The sequence below is a fragment of the Lepidochelys kempii genome, chromosome 1 (assembly GCF_965140265.1).
Source record: "Lepidochelys kempii isolate rLepKem1 chromosome 1, rLepKem1.hap2, whole genome shotgun sequence".
NCBI lineage: Eukaryota > Metazoa > Chordata > Testudines > Cheloniidae > Lepidochelys > Lepidochelys kempii.
The window spans coordinates 349623683-349643933 of NC_133256.1; the positions used below are offsets into that span (position 1 = coordinate 349623683).

A 20251-nucleotide genomic window follows, 5' to 3' on the forward strand; every position below is an offset into this window, starting at 1 on the left:
GGCAAATGCTACATCCTTGTAACTTGCAGCTGGGGCTGCTAGCACAGCTGATCATGGTGAGATGGTAACAGAGTTGGGCTTCTTTTCAAGCCTGCCCTGAGCCGCAGCAGTGCCTGCCACAGGTTGCCCCTCAGATGCAAAGGAAGAGCTGAATCTGCAGCCAACATGCTGTGCTTGTTCGACCCTTTGCATGTGGGAGCATTTGTCCCATGGAGCTCCTCCCTACAGTTACCTGCCCTCCATCCTGCTCCCTGCATGCACCCTACTCTGTCTTCCCCTCCCTGTGTTGCTTCTCCTCTGTGCTCAAACCTCCTTTGATGGGAAAGTTCCAGGACTGGCTGGAGCGGGGTGGTACTGAGGAGAGAGGGAAGGGGTTGAGGTGCATGAGGATCTGATCGAGAATGGCCTGAACTAGTGGGTGAGCGTGCGAAAGATGCATGTGGAAAAGTTTAATCCTCCAGACTTGAAATAGAGGATTTTGCTCCACCATGTGGCCAATGGTGAGTAGTGCAGGGACATTTCAGCTTCTCCTACAGCGCTGTGGCCAGCAGAGGGCTGCCTGGGCTCATGGTAAGGCTTATTTTGGTAAAGTTCGTTCTCTTCAGTTGCGTTGTGGTGTGAACCCTCCTGCAGCCACCCCCTCTCCTTCCTTTCCAGAGCTGCCTTGACATGTGGATAACGGAACTCCAATGTTACAGAAGTCAGAGATGGAGGAACCCTGAGTTTAGAAGGGAGATTAAACCCTTTTGAGTCAGGGCATAAACCAACCATTGACTGGTCAGGCAGGAGGTTTCCCTTGGGGGCAGATTATTCCAGGACTGCCTCTGCTGCAGGATTTTTTGCACCTTCCTCTGAGTCAGCTTGCCTGTAGTGAGGTTAGCCAAGGCTCTGATCTGACAGAACCTGGCCGGTATTCCTTGTTCATCCTGTGTCTGTTACAGTCACTGCTGACAGCCCTAGCTGAGATCAAAGCCCCATTGTGCTAGGAGCTGTACAGACATAGTGAGCGATGGCCCCTGCCCCTAAATAGGCAAGTGTCCTTCCCCCCTCATCCTCCCAAACCTTGTGTTGTCTAAGGTTAAAACCAAGCCCTGTCTCCTTCTTCCTTTGTGCCCTACTCTGCTGGCGTCTCTAGAGCTAGCGAAGCATTGTCTGCGAGTTCCTGTGTGTGCTATAGGGCTGTAACCTGCTGAATGCAGTTTGTAAATATTTCATACTATGTAACCACATCAGCCTGCTGCTTGGAGATTGGGAAATGGTGGGAAAGCCACTAGATGGTGCTGTTGGTGTATAGTTAGGCTCTGGGAAAATATGCTGTGTATAAATGCATGCAGCTGGGGAGGTTTAATTTGGATGGAAATGCCTGAGAAATGGGCAGTCTGATTTCTTGGAAAGTAAACATAACCCCCTGCTCTCCATTCCTCCCCCACTCTTTGGGAATGCTCCCAGCAGTGGCTCTCGGCCCCCTCTGGGTAGAACCTCCTTGCCTCTCCCCCTTGCAGTCTGCCCCTAGGATTCCAGCCTCTGTAAACTGTCACGGAAATGGAATTACAGCCTCATTATCAGCCTCAAATGTCAATCAGCTGCAGGATGCTCTCCTGCTTGGCATTCTCCTCTGCATCTGTAGGAGAGGCTGCACTGGGTGGTGAGGAGTCTGCTGTATGCAGGAGTGGTTGGGCTGTCACCGATTAGAACACTCTTCTGCTCTCCAACAGCCCACAGCTGGAGGAAAGGAAACAAAGTGCCAGGAACAATCAGGTGGTGCCGCTCACCAGCGAATGCTCCATACGTAGGCATTATACCTACCCCATGCATCTGTTAGACACCTGTACCTTGGGCAGATCTGCGGCATAAGGAAGATCCTAGGGCAGCAGCTTAGCATGAAGGGCTGGAGGAGGACTCAATGGCTTTGGAAGTTAGGCTAATGCCCATAGCCACTGGCTTCTTAAGACTACAACGGGTCATCTCATATCTTGCTACCTCTAAAGCACAGTGCAAGACTCGTCTGACTTCACAGGTCTACCCTAATTAGCACAAGAGATGTTCTGGTGGCTGAGTCTCTTCTCCCATCCTGTTGGTATGTAGCCACCCAAAGACAGCAGCTCTGGAATTGCATCCTTGCTGAAGGATGTTTAGAGCACAAAGTCCTCCCAGGATAATGTGGAGACTTTAAACCTTGTATCTGGCACCTAGACATGGCAATGAGGTCCTAAAAACCATAGAAATGTAGGTCTGGAAGGGACCTTGAGTGATCCCCTAGTCTAGCCCCCTGCACAAGGAAGTCTAGACCATTCCTGACAGGTTTGTCAACCTGATCTTAAACTTCAAATGATGGGGATTCCGCAACCTCTCTTGGAAGCCTCTTCCAGAGCTAAGCTACCTTTAGAGTAAGAACATTTTTCCTGATATCAAACCTAATTCTCCCTTGCTGCAGATGAAGCCCATTACCGCTTGTCCTGCCTTCAGTGGCCATGGCGAGCCGTTGATCTCATCCTCTTTATATCAGCCCTTCACATATTTGAAGACTGTTCTCAGGTCCCCACTCAGTCGACTTTTCTCAACACTAACCGTGCCCAAAGGTTTGTTTAACCTTTCCTCATAGGTCAGATTTGCTAAACCTTTCATCACTTTTGCTGCTCTCCTATGGACTCTCTCCAATTTGTCCGCCTCTTTCCCAAAATTGTGGTGCTCAGAACTGGACACAATATCCCAGCTGAGGCCTCGCCAGTGCTGAGCAGAGTGGGACAGCTACCTCCCATATTTTACATACATTGCTCCTTCTAGTACATCCCAGAGTATTCACCTCTTTCACAACTGCACAAGAGTGACTCATGTTCAGTTTGTGATCCACTAAAACCCCCAGCTACTTTTCAGCAGTGCTACCGCCTAGCCAGTTAGTCCCCAGTTTCTAGTCATGCATTTGATTTTTTCCTTCCGCAGTATAGTTCTTTGTCTTTGAATTTCCTCCTGTTGACTTCAGACCCATTCTCTAATTGGTCAAGCGCCTTTTGAGTTCTAATCCTCTCCTCCAAAGTGCTTGCAACCCCTCCCTGCTTGGTGTTGTCTGCACGTTTTATAAGCACACCCTCCACTCCATTATCCAAGTCATTAATGAAAATATTTATTACCGGAGCCAGGACTGACCCCAGCGGGACCTCACTAGATACGTCTTCCCAGCTTGACAGAGACCCATTGATAACTAGAGACAGCTAGCTGAGAAACTACTGGTTAGTGCAGGAAGGGAAACGGATTCCAAGCGTGTGGGGGCCACCTGACAGAGCAATGCTGGAGTGAGTTCACAGAGCTGGGTACAAGACCTTTGTTAGTAAATGTCATGCTGGATTCTCAGCCTTGGAGACTGAGGTCCTCTTATCGCGGTCTAATCACAAAACTCTCCCATGGTTCAACCTTTACCTGGTGGGGAGCAGAGAAGCTTGGACTGAGACTTGAACGCCAAATGGACTGTTGCCTGACCTCACGTGTTGCACTGGCCAGAGACCCTTACGCAGTGATTCCTGCTCCCAGCACAGAAGTTCAGATTGATCCTGGAGCGAATTCTGAAACTGCACAATGGTTAACAGCCCTTGCTGTTAAATTTCTGCACCTTCGCTTGATCCACGTAATTCTTGGTGCTCCTGCTATAGCTGCTGACAAGTGGCGCAGTTAACTTCTGGTGGCTCCTGGGATGAGGACCACCTGTTCAGAAGGAACTGGCCTGACCCCTTCCCCAAGCTCACTGCGCATAAGCCTTTGAGGAGATACTGCTTCATTCAGGTAGAGCTGTGCTTTGCATCCGCCCCAGTACAGTGCCGTGTGCATGCTCCCGTCCTCTGGCTTTCAGCTGCCGAGCCTGGGAGGAACGCCTGGCCCTGCAGACCCTTTCCCACAGGGCTTGTGGAGTAGATGCCCCAGGTCACGGCACGGGGCAGTAGAAGTCTTGCAACAAGGGGCATTGGAATGCAGCAATACAAATGCATCACGTTTGGCTCCTGTTCTTGGGTATACTGGCAGGAGTCTGTCTTCAGTGTGCCAGTGGTACAGTCTAGTGATGCAGTTGCTGTGCCCTCCAGGGTGAGCACAGGGGTATTCAGTGCATTAACTCCTGCCAGGCTGGGAAACAGGGCACCTTGTTGGTGAATCTAATCTGTCCCTTTGGCCCACGCACCTCCTAGTCTACTGGAGCACGGCCATAGGTCCCAGTGCTAGAAAATGAGCCAAGAGGCAAAATTCAGCAGCAAAGGTCCCCCTCTGCCCCTGGCTGCGACTGACTTTGGGCACGATGTGCGAATGTGGCACCAATCCTTTAACTGAAGGTCTCTTGCCTGGCAGGTGACTGGACCCTTTGACCTTCTTGAGATGGTTGAAGTGTCCTCCTAGGGTAGGCCAGTGCAGGTGCCTTCTTACCAGGGGGTGATGCCGGCTCCTTGCATTTGGAAGATGCCCATCACTGTCTGATCTGGGAGCCCTTTAAGTTGGAAATGAATTAAATGAACCAAGGCAAGTGTCCCCACCCCTCCTTTCTCAGATCCGCCTCCTGGTCTGGGGCAGCTTTAGCTGGGGCTGGACTGACACCACTGAGTTGGGAATGGGTCTCTGCACAGAGATGTCTGCCTTGGGTTTGGCCTTCTTCCTTCTCCCCCCCTCCCCCCCCCAGTTCTGCTGAACGTTTCCTGGTGTCTGTAGCAAATGAATCTCGGGAGGTGGAGGGAGGTTGGGGGCAGGCTGGGGCGAGTGGAGAAGAGTGTCAGACCTGTGTAATTCTACTGGGGTCCTCCCTGGTGTGTCAGAGCTGTTGAGGCTCGGGGTGAGCTGCCACAGGCAGGACTAGAGCTGGGTGACTCTGGCTAGGGCCTCACCCCTGTGCCCTTCAGCCTTCCGAGAGGCTCCTGGGTGCCAGCACTGGTTTGCCTAGGGAGCTCCCCTCGGGAGGGGCTGGCCCCATCCTTGCTTAGCTGGAAGCCCTGGGGAGGGAGGATGAGGGAGAGCTCTCCCTGTCTCTTTGGGTTAGGGGGAAAGCACATTAGCTTCACATCTGAAACTTGGCTTCCTGTAGCAGTGTGCTGGCTCTGCTGCCTTTCCCATGTCATTTCTGCTGATCACTGCTGTTTCTTACCATATGGTCCCCTGGGCGTGTGGCTGGCTTCCCCTCCCTCACTGCACCAATTCCGAGAACTCGCCTGGTGTTCTTATAGAAGGTTTAATGTGTGCATGGCCAACAGCTCAGCTCTGATGCCACGAGAACAGTCCAGAGGGCTGGGAAGGCCCCGGAGTCTGGCCTCATCCAGGAGCACCCCAACTGAGGGCTCTGCTTAACTTGCATAGCCAGATGCTGGTGGCTGGTTGAGTGATGGCATCTGTAGTCAGGGCTCGGAGTGGTCTTAAAGCACTGGGTTGGAACTCAGGAGATGGGAGTTTTTCCCAGCTCTGCTGCTGACCTACAGGGTGACCACAGGCAGGTAATGCTCCCTGGACCTCCATGCCCCTCTGTAACATGGGGATATTTCCTCCCCACCCCCAGTCTTGTCTGTTAGACTGTAAATTGCTGGCTAGGGCACTGCATTCCCTGCTTTGCCGGTGACCTTGGCTAAGTCGCTTCCCCTCTGGCATTCCCCCCACTGTCTTGATTGAGACTGAGCTCACTGGGGCAGGGCCTGTCTCACTGTACCTCAGTGCCCCACGTGGTGCCCTACTCTTATCTGGGGTCTGTAGGCGTGGCTGCCGCACAAATCATGGGTCTCCCCGGTCCATATCTCTGGTAAAGGCGCTGTGCAAATGGTAGAACTCCACAGGCAGCATCTGGCCAGCTGCACTTCAGCTGCTCCTGGCTTAGCATGAAGCTCGGGCCCCTAAACTCGATGTGCCCCCGTTGCCTTCCTGTGTCATTGCCTGGTAACACCAGCCTTCTCTTCTGCTCACATGCCACTTCAGCAGAAGTGTGCAGTCAGCGTTTCAGAAGCAAACTCTGGGAAGCCCCTGAGTGGCACCATTTTTGCAGTGTCAATTTTTGGTCCCTCTTTCCTCTCTGAGAATTGTAAGTGACAAGGAAAATCAGGACAAATGTCTGAGTGCTTTAAAGTGCAGGAGCTTAAATGGATGTTCGTCAGATGCGTCGCGCCTTGCGACCCTCCTACGGAAGGTGCTTTATAAACACTCATCAATCCTCCCAGTGCCCCGGAGAGGTAGCTAAGTACTTGCTGTCTCTCAGATGGGGGAACTGAGCTGGGGACAGAACCAGGTGGCTTCCCTGTGCTATAACTGCCAGACCACACCATACGCTCCTCCGCCTGGCATGAACCTTTCACATTTGAATGTTCATCGCAATGTCTGTGTAGCACACTAACGAAACCTGACATGATCAATGCTGCAAAAGCTGTTGGCTTGATTGCTTACGCCATCTCTGTGCTTGGCAGCCAGTTGAGCCCCTTGTTCCACTGACCGTAATGATGTCATGTAAGGGTTTTGGGGTGGGGGGAGAAAACCTTGCTTAGCTGACACTGTAGTATTGTGTTACAGGCAGTTCTTCAGACCATGGCAAATTGGCTTTGGATAATTTCAGATCCTGCTGCCATCGTGTTCAGATGATGGTACGAAAGTGAGAGTCCTGATTATTTTTTCGGTTCATTTGAGAAGCGTCAAGAGTTCTGGCCCTAAATAATAGGTTTTAATTTGTCAGATAAACAGTGGGGTGTGTGGGAAGGAAAAGTAGCGGAAATAATCTCTAAAGGATTAAAGAGGCTATTTCTTCTGAGTACCCCTGTGCATATACTCAATTCGCAGCCTGAATGCACTGGGGGTCTGTCCTGTACAGAGCTGACTGTGTTATCAGCACTTAGTTTTTGGTGTGGAATGTATTTGCTACCAAGGCTATGCACTGAAGTGCCCATGTTGGGAAATGCAAAGTTGAGGTTGCTGAGGCGAAGCTTGCCTCTGCCCCTTGTGCACATGCCCTGCCATAGCTTTAATCATGTAAGCAGGCTGCTTCTCACTTTGAAGTGTGAAGGTAACTTGTCTGTGCTGGGATGTTCAGGGCAGCTGCCTTTAATTGCCATTCAGGAGATGAGAGCTTCTAGACTTGCTCCTCAGCAAATGTAGAGGGGCTAAATCTGCCAGCCCTGTTTTCTCTTGCTGTTATACTGAACATACAGTCCTGAGATTTTGGGGTACCCTGAGGATTGATCTGGGTTGTGCATGCTGCCTTTTTGCATTTCCTGGCTTTAAGTGTTGGCATGTGCAACAGCAGCCTTCTGTTAATGGAGTTTTTATTCCTGGGGTTTTAAAAGGGAAATGGTGGAAGATAATAGGCTAGAGACCAGCAGCTCATTTGAGGTGCTCAGGGCTCTGATGGAGCTCTGCCTTTTTCCAGTCGTGTCCCGATGGGTCCCCCACATCAGCTGTTTGCTCCATGGCTATGGCAGCAGTCGTGCTGAGCAGCTGACGTGGAGCACCCATAGGGACTTGCATCTTGAAGAACTCGAGCTACTGCACAAGGGATGTTACTTCGCTTCACTGCACATCTGTTAAAGCCAATCTTAATCTGTTCTAACATTGATCTATTGTAGATGCAAATAAACCTAATACAACCATTAATCTCCTAAAGCACATGTTAATAGCACAGTTAAGACAGGTGCATTAAATAGCCGTGCCTCACTTGCTGTGACACCATAGTGCATGACCGTTACTACTACAAAGGGACAGGGCTCCCCACTGATTGTGCACCCATGGAGCCCTGCCTCATTCAGTATGCGAGTTTGCTCTAGATTTCGCTAACAGTTCGTCAAGGGATGCACACGTTTCCTTTGCAGAATGAAAACGGTTTTAAAAAGCAACAAAGCTGCCCATCTGCAAAGGAGACCCTCCAGACCTTGGCCAAATCTGACCCAACATTTTTTGGAACTTGCCAAGTCACATATCTCTACGGTCTGCCACATCTCAGCTCTGAGGATCAGGAATGATGGGTTCAGACAGTGATTGGAGTATCTTTCCCAGACCCAAGGAAGAGCTCTGTGTGGCTTGAAAGTTTTTCTCCAACAGAAGTTGGTCCAGTAAAAGTTACTTCACCCACCTTGTCTCCAATATCGTGGGAACAACACTTACACCTAGCCTTCTGGTCTTGTGATTAGTTAACTGCCATAGGCACTGACTTCCCCTCTTTCATGTGGATGCTCAGCCCCACCCCTTCCCTGCCCCCATTCCAACCCCTTCCCCAAAGTCCCTGTCCCAACTCCGCCCCCTCCCTGCCAATATTCCAACTCCATCCCCAAATCCCTGCCTCTTCCCCTGAGCGTGACACATTCCCGCTGCTCCCCCACTCCCGGAGCATGCTAAAGCTGCCAAACAACTGTTTGGTGGCGGTCAGGTGGGAAGCTCTGGGAGATAAGCGGAGGAGTGGGGACGTGACATGCTCAGTGCGGGAGAAGGTTGGGCAGCGGGGAGGGAAGCTTGGCTGCCGATGGGTGCAGAGCACCCACTAACTTTTCTCCATGGGTGCTCCAGCCCCGGAGCACCCACAGAATCGGTGCCCATGCATCTGCGATTTCAGTGTTTTCAAACCCCATGGCAATGAGGTTCTTGAAAGGAGTCACTTGTCTCCACCCACCAGTTAGAGCTGATTCCTTTGTGGGGCATTAATATTGTCTTAGCAGCTCTACTGGGGCCTCCATTTGAGCCTCTGGCAATCTTCTCCTTTGTGTCAAAAAACTGCCTTTCCTGTGGCAACAATGTTTGCGAGGAGGGTGGCTTTGTTACAGGCTTTGATGGCAGAACCCCCTTACATGCAGTTTTTAAAAGACAAAGTAACCCTGTGGCCGCGCACTACACTTTTATCTAAAGTAGCTTCCCAATTTCACTTGAACCAAGCAATATATTTACCATTGTTCTTTTCTGTTGCGTTCTACCCCAGACGAACAGCATCTTCACATGCTGGATGTCAGGTGAAGTTTAGCTTCCTATCTGGATAGGACCAAAGCTTTGTTTCTCATATGCAGACCCAAGGAAGGGTTAAGCAGTCTCGTCACAGCCTGTCTCCAGGTGGATAACTTCCTGTATTGTGACCGCACACAAGTAGCCCAAAGGGTAGGAGCTCATGCCCCGAGAGCCCAGGCAGTGTTGACAGAATTCCTAAGTGACATTCCTACAGTGGACGTTTGCAGGGCTGCCACTTGGTCCTCTGTGCGTACTTTTACAGACTGCTGTGCCATCCCTGCTGAGTGCAGAGCAGCTGCAAATGTTGGGAATGCAGTCCTTGTTTAAATAGACTCCATGCCCCACCTCCTGGGAGTACTGTTTGGGAGGCAGTAATGTAAAATGCACAGTTGTATTGACTCAAAGCAAAATGCCACCTACCTGTGACTGGTGTTCTTCGGGATGTATTCCACGACCCAGCCTCTGTCCCCTCTGCACTGGAGTCTGTGCTTCTGGTGGTTGATGCTGAGGGAACAGCGCTGCCATTACACCACCAGGGGAGGGGCTAGGACCGCATGGCAGGAGTGCTGCCCCATGGGCTGCTAGGTAACGTTCTTCGGCTGGGCGCACACACCCAAGCAGGATACATGGCTCTATCACTTCTTGAAGAACAACACTTGTAGGCAGGTAACTGTTTTGTCCTGCCAATCTCCTCCCTGCCACCCTTTACGAGAGAGAGTAGCTGGCACTCCGAATGGATGGTGTCTCCTCCAGTCGGTGATGGTGCTTGTGCCTGTGGCTGAATGGTGGACTCCCAGGTTTCTTCTGCCTGCCCCATGACTCCTTCCGAAGGGACTGCTACCTGTGCAGTGACCCCAGCCCCTACTGGCCGCGGAGCAGGAGACAAAGCGTGGGCCTCTGACTGACTCCCCCGCCTTGCATGGCTGACCGTGGTAACCGTGCTATTGCCATGGGTTCATTCATCCAGCTGCGGGGGAGGGCACCCGCTTGAGTGCGTATTGTCTAGCTTTTTGCAATGGGAGTTCCCCAGTACCCTTTGTTAACCACTGCAAGAGCCATTGACAGATTCTAGCTCAATTGCCATGGAAATCTGTCTGGTGTGGGGCATGCACTGGCATTTTATTACTGTAGTGCCAGGTGCGCCCAGAGCCCTGCTGTGCTGTGCGCGTGGCACACTCTTCAGGAGACAGTCCTTGTCCCAGTCCGAACAGATGAGCTGGGGTGGGGGTGTGGGTGTGAGCAGAGGCACGGTGGGGATGGACTTGCCCCCAGGCATGCTGCAAGTCAGTGGGAGAGCTGACAGTAAACCCAGACCTCCTGAGTCCTAGCTGTGCTGCTCCTGCTCTGAGCAGGAAGGACCCCCCGGGTACGTCTGCACTGGAATAAGACCTGTGGCACGGCCTTGGTAGCCCAGGTCAGCTAACTTGCACTCTCCAGGATTGCCATGCAAGGGTAAAAATGGCTGTGTAGCCGTTTAGGCTTGGGCTGGAACTGGGGTCTGGGACCCTCCTCCTCTTGGGATCCCAGGACTTGGGCTTCAGACAGAGCCCAAATGTCTACATGATAATTTTACAGCCTTGTGAGCCTGAGCCAGCTGATCTGGGCCAGCCGCCAGGAATGAATTGCTGTGTAGAGGTACCCCAGCGGCTACGCTGTCTTGGAGCTCCTGGTCGGTCAGTTACTTAGTGCACTGTGCTTTAGACTGACCGGCTCTGCTCTGAGGAGCTAACAGGTCAAGGTGAGTGGTGCTCAGGTACCCTGGTGGTGATGGACATAACCAGGGTGGAGCACTTGGGGGAGGGAAGGAGAGAGGGTGAGTGGGGAAGATGTAGAGCAATAAGGTCACAGGCTGCTGTGGTTAGCACAGTGCCTGGAAAGGGTCTGCAATAAAGGGAAGGGCTGGGGTCTCCTGCAGGGGGTGGAGGCCTGGTAGAGCGGGTCTAGGGGGATTTGGGTATAGAGCAGCTCAGCTCTGCAGGCCTGGCAGGTGAGGACAATGAGTGTGTTGGCTGGAGTGGTAGGTGGCTGTTCTGCAGTGTTGTGGCCGGCTTGGAAGCTGCGGGGTCAGAGGAGCGAGCAGCTGCTGCAGCTGAGATCTAGCGAGAGGGGTTGGTGGGGGGGAATGGAGATGGGTAGGGAATAAAGCCATCAGGATGGAGCCATGGTGAAGGAGAGGTAGAGAGGCTCCTAAAGCACTGAGTCTGGTGGGTGGGGGTGCAGGGCAGTGAGCTGCTATACAATTTCTGTAAATTCAGTCCATCAGCATTTCTGCTACTGCAATTCCCTGGCAGTCTCTTTAACTACTCCACTAAGCTTCCATGGATCCAGAGAGCTAGGATCAGATTTCTCTTGCTTCAGGAAGCTGGATTGTGTCCTCCACCCCTTCCTTGGCTTCCTAGCCCTCTGCTTCCCACCCTCCGTCACCTTGCCAGGCTCTCAGAACTCTCCATGGACTCATTCCACTCTGCTTCTCTGCATTTGCATCCCCCTTGCTCTGCTCCTTCCGTCCTGGCCTCTGTGCCCCAACTCCTGCAGCTCTGCACACTTGGGGAATCATCGCTTGCTCATGCTGCCCTGTGTAGCTGGTGCTTTGCTCCCTGTACTCCTCCAGTCCCTCTAAGCCACCGAATTGTTTCCTCCATGTTCTGCTTCTAAACACTCTGTTCTCTAATTTCTGTCACTCCCTGCAAAGGCCTTCATGCTGCCGTGTGAAAGCTGCATGTTGTATATCAGAACACTAGGCTGCAGTTGTCCTGGGAAGGAGCTCGCAGAGTTCAGGGGAGCTCCTGCATGTCCCTCCTTTCTGGGCAATTTAAAAGCTGCTGGCTATTCTCTTGTATAGTAACTTATGGCAAAAACTGAATGCTAAGGTTGGAGGAGTTTGATCTGACTGCTCCAACCTGCCAGTAATGCAAGAGTCGGTCAGCATGCATATTAAATGATACATACTTCTAATGATCAAGGGCTGCATATACCTAAGCTAAGCAACTGCATGATCATATTGCTATAACCCTCATCACATCCCTTCCTTACAGTGTCTACTCCAGCCAGCATGTCCCATGTCAGTTCAGGTCAAGTACAGCTCATCTGGCTGTTCTCTAAGCTTCCTCACATACTTTTGGGCTCTGTAGAAATAGTGTGTGTGGTAACAATGTAATGCAGCTCAGGATTCTCCCTGCTAAATCAGACCTATAGCCCACTCAGCTTGGGGTCCTGCCTGCAATGCTGGCCTCTCCTGATGCTTCAGAGGAAGGTGAAAACACATGTATGTGCCTGGTCTGTTGTGCAATGTTGTATAGAGAGGGTGAGAACCCTTCCTGACCCCACAGCAATGTTTATGCCAAGAAGCATGAGACTTGATTACTCTCATCTTAGCATGCAGCCTGCTTCGGGGAGGGTTCTGTCAGCAAAACCAAAAAGCCAGGTCCCAGAAGGGGTTGAGACCATTGGTAGTAAAGCTCCCTGGAGGGCTGTTATCTCGGCTGAAGGAAGCCCAGACAATTCTTGGTGTCTGTTTTAATTTTGATTCCTATAATCTTGTTATCCCTTTGACTAAGCACGTTTTGAGAAATTGATGTGCTTGCTGGGGCAAAAGAGCTGCGAGTTATGAAAGTCTGTTCCTTTTTATTTCTTTCCCATTCCCCATGTATATGTGGTAGAAGTGGCAAGGCTTTGGAGAACTCCAGATTCTGGGTGAGAAGGCTTGCAACTGTCTGCTCGCACACTTGCCCAAGGCACCTGGATTTCTTTAATTGATAAAATCTTAATTTTTATCAAGATGTGGGGGTGGCTGGGTAGATTTTTATGCTGGAACTTGGTAAATATTTGTGCCAGTTCTGCAAATCCCTTCTAGACATGCCTTAGCCTTGATGAAAATCACCTGAATTTTGCTGCAGTTCGGATCAGGTCAGATCTGTAATGTTGCATATGATAAAAATAGCTAAAAAAATTAAAATAAAAAGCCCTGCAGCATGCATGTCTCACTCTGGGCTGCTGGAATCCTGCCCCGCTTTGCCACCAGTCTTCCTAGTGTTCGGCTTGTTAGTTTGCTTTGGTCATCCATGGAAGCCCCAGCCTAGATGAGAGCCCCAATGTGTTAACCACTGTACGAGTACCTAAGAGACAGTCCTTGCCTCGCTCTGGCTGTGTTCCGCGCCCCCACCGCTCCACAAGTAAGCTCATCTCAAATACTGGTGTCCTCATGTGAGCTCTGTCTGTATTGATCTCATGGTACCTCAGGGCTTCGTTTCAGACGCCAGATCCTGTTCATAGAATCATAGAATATCAGGGTTGGAAGGGACCCCAGAAGGTCATCTAGTCCAACCCCCTGCTCAAAGCAGGACCAATTCCCAGTTAAATCATCCCAGCCAGGGCTTTGTCAAGCCTGACCTTAAAAACCTCTAAGGAAGGAGATTCTACCACCTCCCTAGGTAACGCATTCCAGTGTTTCACCACCCTCTTAGTGAAAAAGTTTTTCCTAATATCCAATCTAAACCTCCCCCACTGCAACTTGAGACCATTACTCCTCGTTCTGTCATCTGCTACCATTGAGAACAGTCTAGAGCCATCCTCTTTGGAACCCCCTTTCAGGTAGTTGAAAGCAGCTATCAAATCCCCCCTCATTCTTCTCTTCTGCAGGCTAAACAATCCCAGCTCCCTCAGCCTCTCCTCATAACTCATGTGTTCCAGTCCCCTAATCATTTTTGTTGCCCTTCGCTGGACTCTCTCCAATTTATCCACATCCTTCTTGAAGTGTGGGGCCCAAAACTGGACACAGTACTCCAGATGAGGCCTCACCAATGTCGAATAGAGGGGAACGATCACGTCCCTCGATCTGCTCGCTATGCCCCTACTTATACATCCCAAAATGCCATTGGCCTTCTTGGCAACAAGGGCACACTGCTGACTCATATCCAGCTTCTCGTCCACTGTCACCCCTAGGTCCTTTTCTGCAGAACTGCTGCCTAGCCATTCGGTCCCTCGTCTGTAGCTGTGCATTGGGTTCTTCCGTCCTAAGTGCAGGACCCTGCACTTATCCTTATTGAACCTCATCAGATTCCTTTTGGCCCAATCTTCCAATTGGTCTAGGTCCTTCTGTATCCTATCCCTCCCCTCCAGCGTATCTACCACTCCTCCCAGTTTAGTATCATCCGCAAATTTGCTGAGAGTGCAATCCACACCATCCTCCAGATCATTTATGAAGATATTGAATAAAACCGGCCCCAGGACCGACCCTTGGGGCACTCCACTTGATACCGGCTGCCAACTAGACATGGAGCCATTGATCACTACCCGTTGAGCCCGACAATTTAGCCAGCTTTCTACCCACCTTATAGTGCATTCATCCAGCCCATACTTCCTTAACTTGCTGACAAGAATACTATGGGAGACCGTGTCAAAAGCTTTGCTAAAGTCAAGAAACAATACATCCACTGCTTTCCCTTCATCCACAGAACCAGTAATCTCATCATAAAAGGCGATTAGATTAGTCAGGCATGACCTTCCCTTGGTGAATCCATGCTGGCTGTTCCTGATCACTTTCCTCTCATGCAAGTGCTTCAGGATTGATTCTTTGAGGACCTGCTCCATGATTTTTCCAGGGACTGAGGTGAGGCTGACTGGCCTGTAGTTCCCAGGATCTTCCTTCTTCCCTTTTTTAAAGATTGGCACTACATTAGCCTTTTTCCAGTCATCCGGGACTTCCCCGGTTCGCCACGAGTTTTCAAAGATAATGGCCAGTGGCTCTGCAATCACAGCCGCCAATTCCTTCAGCACTCTCGGATGCAACTCGTCCGGCCCCATGGACTTGTGCACGTCCAGCTTTTCTAAATAGTCCCTAACCGCCTCTATCTCCACAGAGGGCTGGCCATCTCTTCCGCATTTTGTGATGCCCAGCGCAGCAGTCTGGGAGCTGACCTTGTTAGTGAAAACAGAGGCAAAAAAAGCATTGAGTACATTAGCTTTTTCCACATCCTCTGTCACTAGGTTGCCTCCCTCATTCAGTAAGGGGCCCACACTTTCCTTGGCTTTCTTCTTGTTGCCAACATACCTGAAGAAACCCTTCTTGTTACTCTTGACATCTCTGGCTAGCTGCAGCTCCAGGTGCGATTTGGCCCTCCTGATAACATTCCTACATGCCCGAGCAATATTTTTATACTCTTCCCTGGTCATATGTCCAACCTTCCACTTCTTGTAAGCTTCTTTTTTATGTTTAAGATCCGCTAGGATTTCACCATTAAGCCAAGTTGGTCGCCTGCCATATTTACTATTCTTTCGACTCATCGGGATGGGTTGTGCTAGGCACTGTACATGCAGAGAGAGGAGTAGCGCAGCGTCCTGTAGGATCTTGGCTGCCGGCTTGGATTTGCTGTGTCGTATTTCCTGCTGTGAGAGACTCAAAGGTTGCCAGTGCCCGATGCTCTCCCAGTAGATTGGAGCAAAGCGTTCTTCCTCCCGATTGCCTTGCTGTGGGTGAGAAGTCTGGTGTCCGGCATTAATAGGAGAAGGGGCCAGTTCCCGAGGTGGCAGAGGTTTATACAGGGTCTTGGCCAACCCTGGCATTGTCATGCTTTTAAAGTGCCAGGGCTGTCCGCATATGCTAGACCCATGGGCTGGCTGAGTTCCAGTCCTGTAGAACCAATAGCACAGCCAAATACTCAGGGCTCTCAGGTAGGAACACTGAACAGCAGGGCCACCTACTACTTCCTTTGTAACTCACCATCATGTTCCCTATGGCAATGAGAGTTTAGTGGAGCTTCTCAAAGCCTTTGGGGACTGTATTATGCCCAGTGTCACCCTCACCAGGCTTAGTGGCTGGACTGTGCTGCTGAGCACCTATAGGCTGAAGTGCCTGGGTTGAGGAAGGCCAGCGCTGGTTTTGGCGATGCTGGTGAGCTGGGTGCCTGGTGGGTTCACATGCGTGCTGGGACCAGCAGGCTGCTGGCCTTGTACCTGGGGGTTGGACGCAGCTGCGATGGATGTTGGACTCTTTGCTTGTGCACAACCAATATTCACCCCTGTATCTTCCTCCTCATCTCTAGGTGATGCAAGTGCTGAACGCAGATGCCATTGTGGTTAAGCTGAACTCTGGAGACTACAAAACCATACATCTGTCCAGTATCCGGCCACCTAGACTGGAAGGAGAAGGCACCCAGGTGAGGTTCCTTTGGTCCTGTGCCCTGTTTGCAGGCGAGGTAACTTATTTCTAGTTTAAAATAGGACTGAGGCTTGGGGAGGGGATGAATCGCTGAACAGCAGAATGGCTTCTGAGTTCGCCCATGACCCAGGGCAAAGACTCTGGCAGCTCCTGGCATATCCATTCTGAGAGGGTGTTGGCGTTCTGACTGCTAGTGTCGTGTGTGTGTGTGTGTGTGTGTGTGTGGGGAGGTAGATGCTGTACAGAAGATGTGACTGTTACCTAAAGCAGGTAGTCTTCTGAGCACCTGATGCAGAACCCCCACAGGAAGGGGTTCCAGCATGCCATATCCACTTGCTCTGGGGCAAGGTTTTCCATCACATTCAGTGTAAGCCTCCCTTTGCTCAACTTCGTCCTCTTTCTCATGGAGAAGGGTCTCTGCCTAGAGGGTAAAGCAAGAGGGCTTGGGAGTCAAGTGGGGGCTCCAATCCCAGCCCTGTTGCTTTCTGCATGACCTTGGGTGAGTCAATTGCCCCTTGCTGCCTGTGTCCGTCGTCGTGTTCCCCCCCCACCCCCCCCGGCACACCTCTCCAGGGGATCTGCCTACCTCACAGGGAGTCAGTTTGGTTTGTGAAGTGCTTTGAAACTCTGGGATGATAGATGCTACAGAATTGCCAAATATTATTTGAATGGTGCGAAAGGACTAGCCCAGGGTATGGTGACTATTAACAGGAAGCAGCCTGGAGTTCTCCTCGTGTTGAGAAAAACATACCCCTGGTAGTGTTATAAGCAGGTGTGTGCACAGTTCCAATGGACCCTGCTGTTCCAAAGTTCCTAGCTCCTTGCATGGCTTGTTTGTAGGGGTTCTATGCAAGCGATGGGTGCACCCAGAGAATCCCAGTCAGTTCAGTGACCAGTTCTTATTCCACTGCTGTTTCTAATATTTCTTCATTGAAAGATGAGAATTCCACGAAAGATTGCAGAGAGGGAACTGAGTGAGAACATGTTAAATCCTCCTGGTTTTTCCTCCTTCCTTCCTCTTGCTCAGCAGGGTGCCTGTTCTCAGGGCTATGGAAACAGTTTCTTCAACTGGGAGGGAGGCGGGGATGAGATTATTGCTTAACTGGGGGGAAAATGATCGTGTCTCAAGAACAGCTGGTTGAAGGTGAACCTGAGCAAAACAGAGATGATGCTGGGGGGTAGAGGAAAGTATTTTGAGGAATTGGCCATGATGCAGTCTCCTTTGAAGGGTCACACCCCCACTTGCTCAATTAAGTCTAGTCTAGGAGTTCTTTTGGATTCCTTGCTGATGCAGAGTTCTCACATCACAGCAGCTGAGTGATGCTTTCTATCCTCTCTGGTTGGCTGGGAGTCCCCCATCCCATTCTGGTAGGTGAAAACCTGGGTCAGTTGTTCATGCCTGTCACAGTTCAGCTGGACTACAGCAAGGCATGAAACCTTACACACTTAGGAAACTCCAACTAGTAGTAACTCAGCGACGTATGCTACCACAAATGTATCTCACCTGTCCTGTGCGCTCTACACTGGCTTCTCCTTGAACTTCAAATCAAGTGCAAGGTCTTGGTCATTACCTTCAAAATGCTCCATGGTCTGAGCCCAGGATACTGAAGGAAGAGGTTGACTGTGGTTCTCTGGCCTAGTGGAATGCCCTGCAATACGAGTGAAGCTCGTCTGTGTGGGAGACAGAACCTTCCCTGGCATGGTCTGAGACTGAAAGGAAATTCCCCAGGAGCTAAGGACCATCACAAACTTCACTACCTTTCAATCCAAGGGCAAGGCCCATTTCTTTGACTTGCCTTCTCTGATACAAACACAGCAACAGGTGCGCTCATATCAAAAACCAAAACAAACTACCAAAGCACACACTCCACTGCACGTGCTTCTGCCCTTGGGGAGAGGATTAGAGAACGAACCCCGCGTGACAGATGTGTAGCGGTGTGGCTTAATACACCAGTGGAAGGAGCTCAGATACTAGTGATGAGAGCAGTATAAAACATACCAATGCGAATAGGACAAATGTCCCCACTGAGACAATCCCATTTCAGTGCAATTCTAGTTATGCCTTCCTGTGCAGCCTCTTCTCTGCTTTAGGATGTGTTCTTTGTGATCTTCTCTCTAGTAAAAGGGTTACAGCACCCACAGCCATACTTAGATTTGATTTTAGCACTGCAGAAGGTTGCCTGTGAAGTGCCACAGAGATGGAGCTCTGTGTAAGCATTACGCTTAAGAGCAGTGCTGTAGCCAGGGCTGGCAAAGTGCTCATTATCAGTGCCTGAAAACGAGGTTTTGGAACTCTCCACGATACCCCTTGGGCTGGAGCGTCTCTTATTGTTCCCAGCCCAATGGTTTTGAGAATTCCAAGAAGGCCCCGGTTTAGTGACAGGCTTTTTGAGACCTTGGGCAGATTTCAAACTCTCTTGTTTTCTGAGTGAATGTCTTAAAACATCAGACTCACGTGGACTCGTTAATCAGAGCAAGGTGTTGACCTCTGATTTCCCAAAGACCTCAGCATCAGGATTTTTACATGTTACACTGTGCACACCCAGTCCAGTTTCCACTCTTTTAACCTATCTCCATTTGAGGCCTCTTGTCATTTAAGCATGAACTGTATCCACAACACTGTGCGCTGAACCGTAGCACTTCAATATTAATGTGAAGGCACTGAAATTCACACAAACAGCTGTGCATCCTCAGAGCTTGCTGCTTAACCCATGCTGTTTCAAGGCACTGGAGTTGGTTCTGATCCTGCCTCTGGCGCAGAATGACTCTGTTCCCTGTCTGTAAAATGTTAGGGCTGTGGTGGTGGGGGCCCTAGATTCTGCCCTGTTTCCCCCTTGTTGCATCTTATCTGCAATTGGCCTGTAAGTTCCTGGGAGCAAGGGTCATGTCTTTTATATTATAGTAGCTCCCAAGGGCCTCACAGTAAACCCTAAATTCCAAATGCATTTAGTGCTTGTAGCTGAATTTGGTCACCTATTCACATGGCTGTTCTGATTCTCTAGCGACGAGCCCACAAGGAATTTTTTGTGGGGGTTTATTCCATAGTATAATGCTGCATTAAGGTTAAGACGCAGCATGCTTGAAAGTTAAGATTTTGTTTTCCTGTAGTAGCCTCTGCTCTGCCTACGCTGACTGATCTGTGAGGTGTGAAGTCACTGTTGTGTGGTGCAATTAGGGGAGCCCTACCTGGCCTCGTTACCCACACACATATAAAGGCAAACAAGCAACAACATCCAAAATCCTACATGTGTTTAGCGGGTGGAGTTGGGGTTGCTGTGGGAACCAGCACTTGGAAATTCCTGACTTCTGTAATGTTGCATTAATTTGTATGCATGGAATCGTGAATAACTTCCAAGATTAGATGGTTCCTCCTGCTGTTTCCTTTGCGCCCTGGTGAACTGAGCATCCCATTTACATTGCAGGAGGGAAATGTGGCCAGGTTAGAGGGCTTGGAGTGCTAGGAGCTGACTGGCGGGGGAGCTCACTTTTCATCGATCACACAGCCAGTAGGGACCATTTTGGCCAGCGTGTCTGACCTGCTGTGTGACACGGGCCATAGAACTTCCTCACGGCAGTTCCTAGAGCAGTTCTTTCAGAAGCTTCCAACCTTGATTTAAAAATGGTCAGTGATGGAGAATTCACCATGACCCTTGATGTTGGCCTTGCCTTGTTGCCCTGTCCCAGGGTAGCACTGGTGACAGGTGGCATCGTGACAGCCCCAGTGCCCTGCAGAACTGTCCTGTGCGGTAGCCCCTGAGGCCGTGTGGCAGTACCTTGCTGAGCAGCCAGTGCTGCTGCTCTGAGCAGCATGTGTAGTGTCCTTCTTAAGTAGCCTGCTTTCCCCTCGGCTTCCCAGAAGACCAGCAGAACGGTTACATCCTGGCAGCGTTGCCAGCTCTAGGCTTTGCCTTTGTATGAATTTGAAAATTATATTTCCTCACTTAAAGTACCATGTGCGCCAGAGCACAGGGGTTAATGACTTTCCACTCTTCTGGGACACTGTCCTCGCCTCCTTCATCTCTACTTGGTCTGCAGATGATTGAAGTTTACTGCTGAGGTGACCTTCTAAATGTACCCCTTGCAGCCCTGAAATCAAGGTCCGTGATCAAATGCAGTATTCTCTCCCCACCATCAGGGCTCAGATTCAGTTGTCCTATCCCTCAGGCAGCATTG

The 20251-nt window shown here is 50.6% G+C and overlaps 1 protein-coding gene across 1 annotated transcript in view; it reads left to right on the forward strand.

Annotated features, from left to right (window-relative positions):
* Positions 1–20251, forward strand: part of SND1 (staphylococcal nuclease and tudor domain containing 1) — a 505775-nt gene that overhangs the window by 53740 nt on the left and 431784 nt on the right. Inside the window, exon 10 of the mRNA XM_073329019.1 lies at positions 15963–16076. Within this exon, the coding sequence (XP_073185120.1) occupies positions 15963–16076 (114 nt within the window). The remainder of the gene's footprint in view (positions 1–15962; positions 16077–20251) is intronic.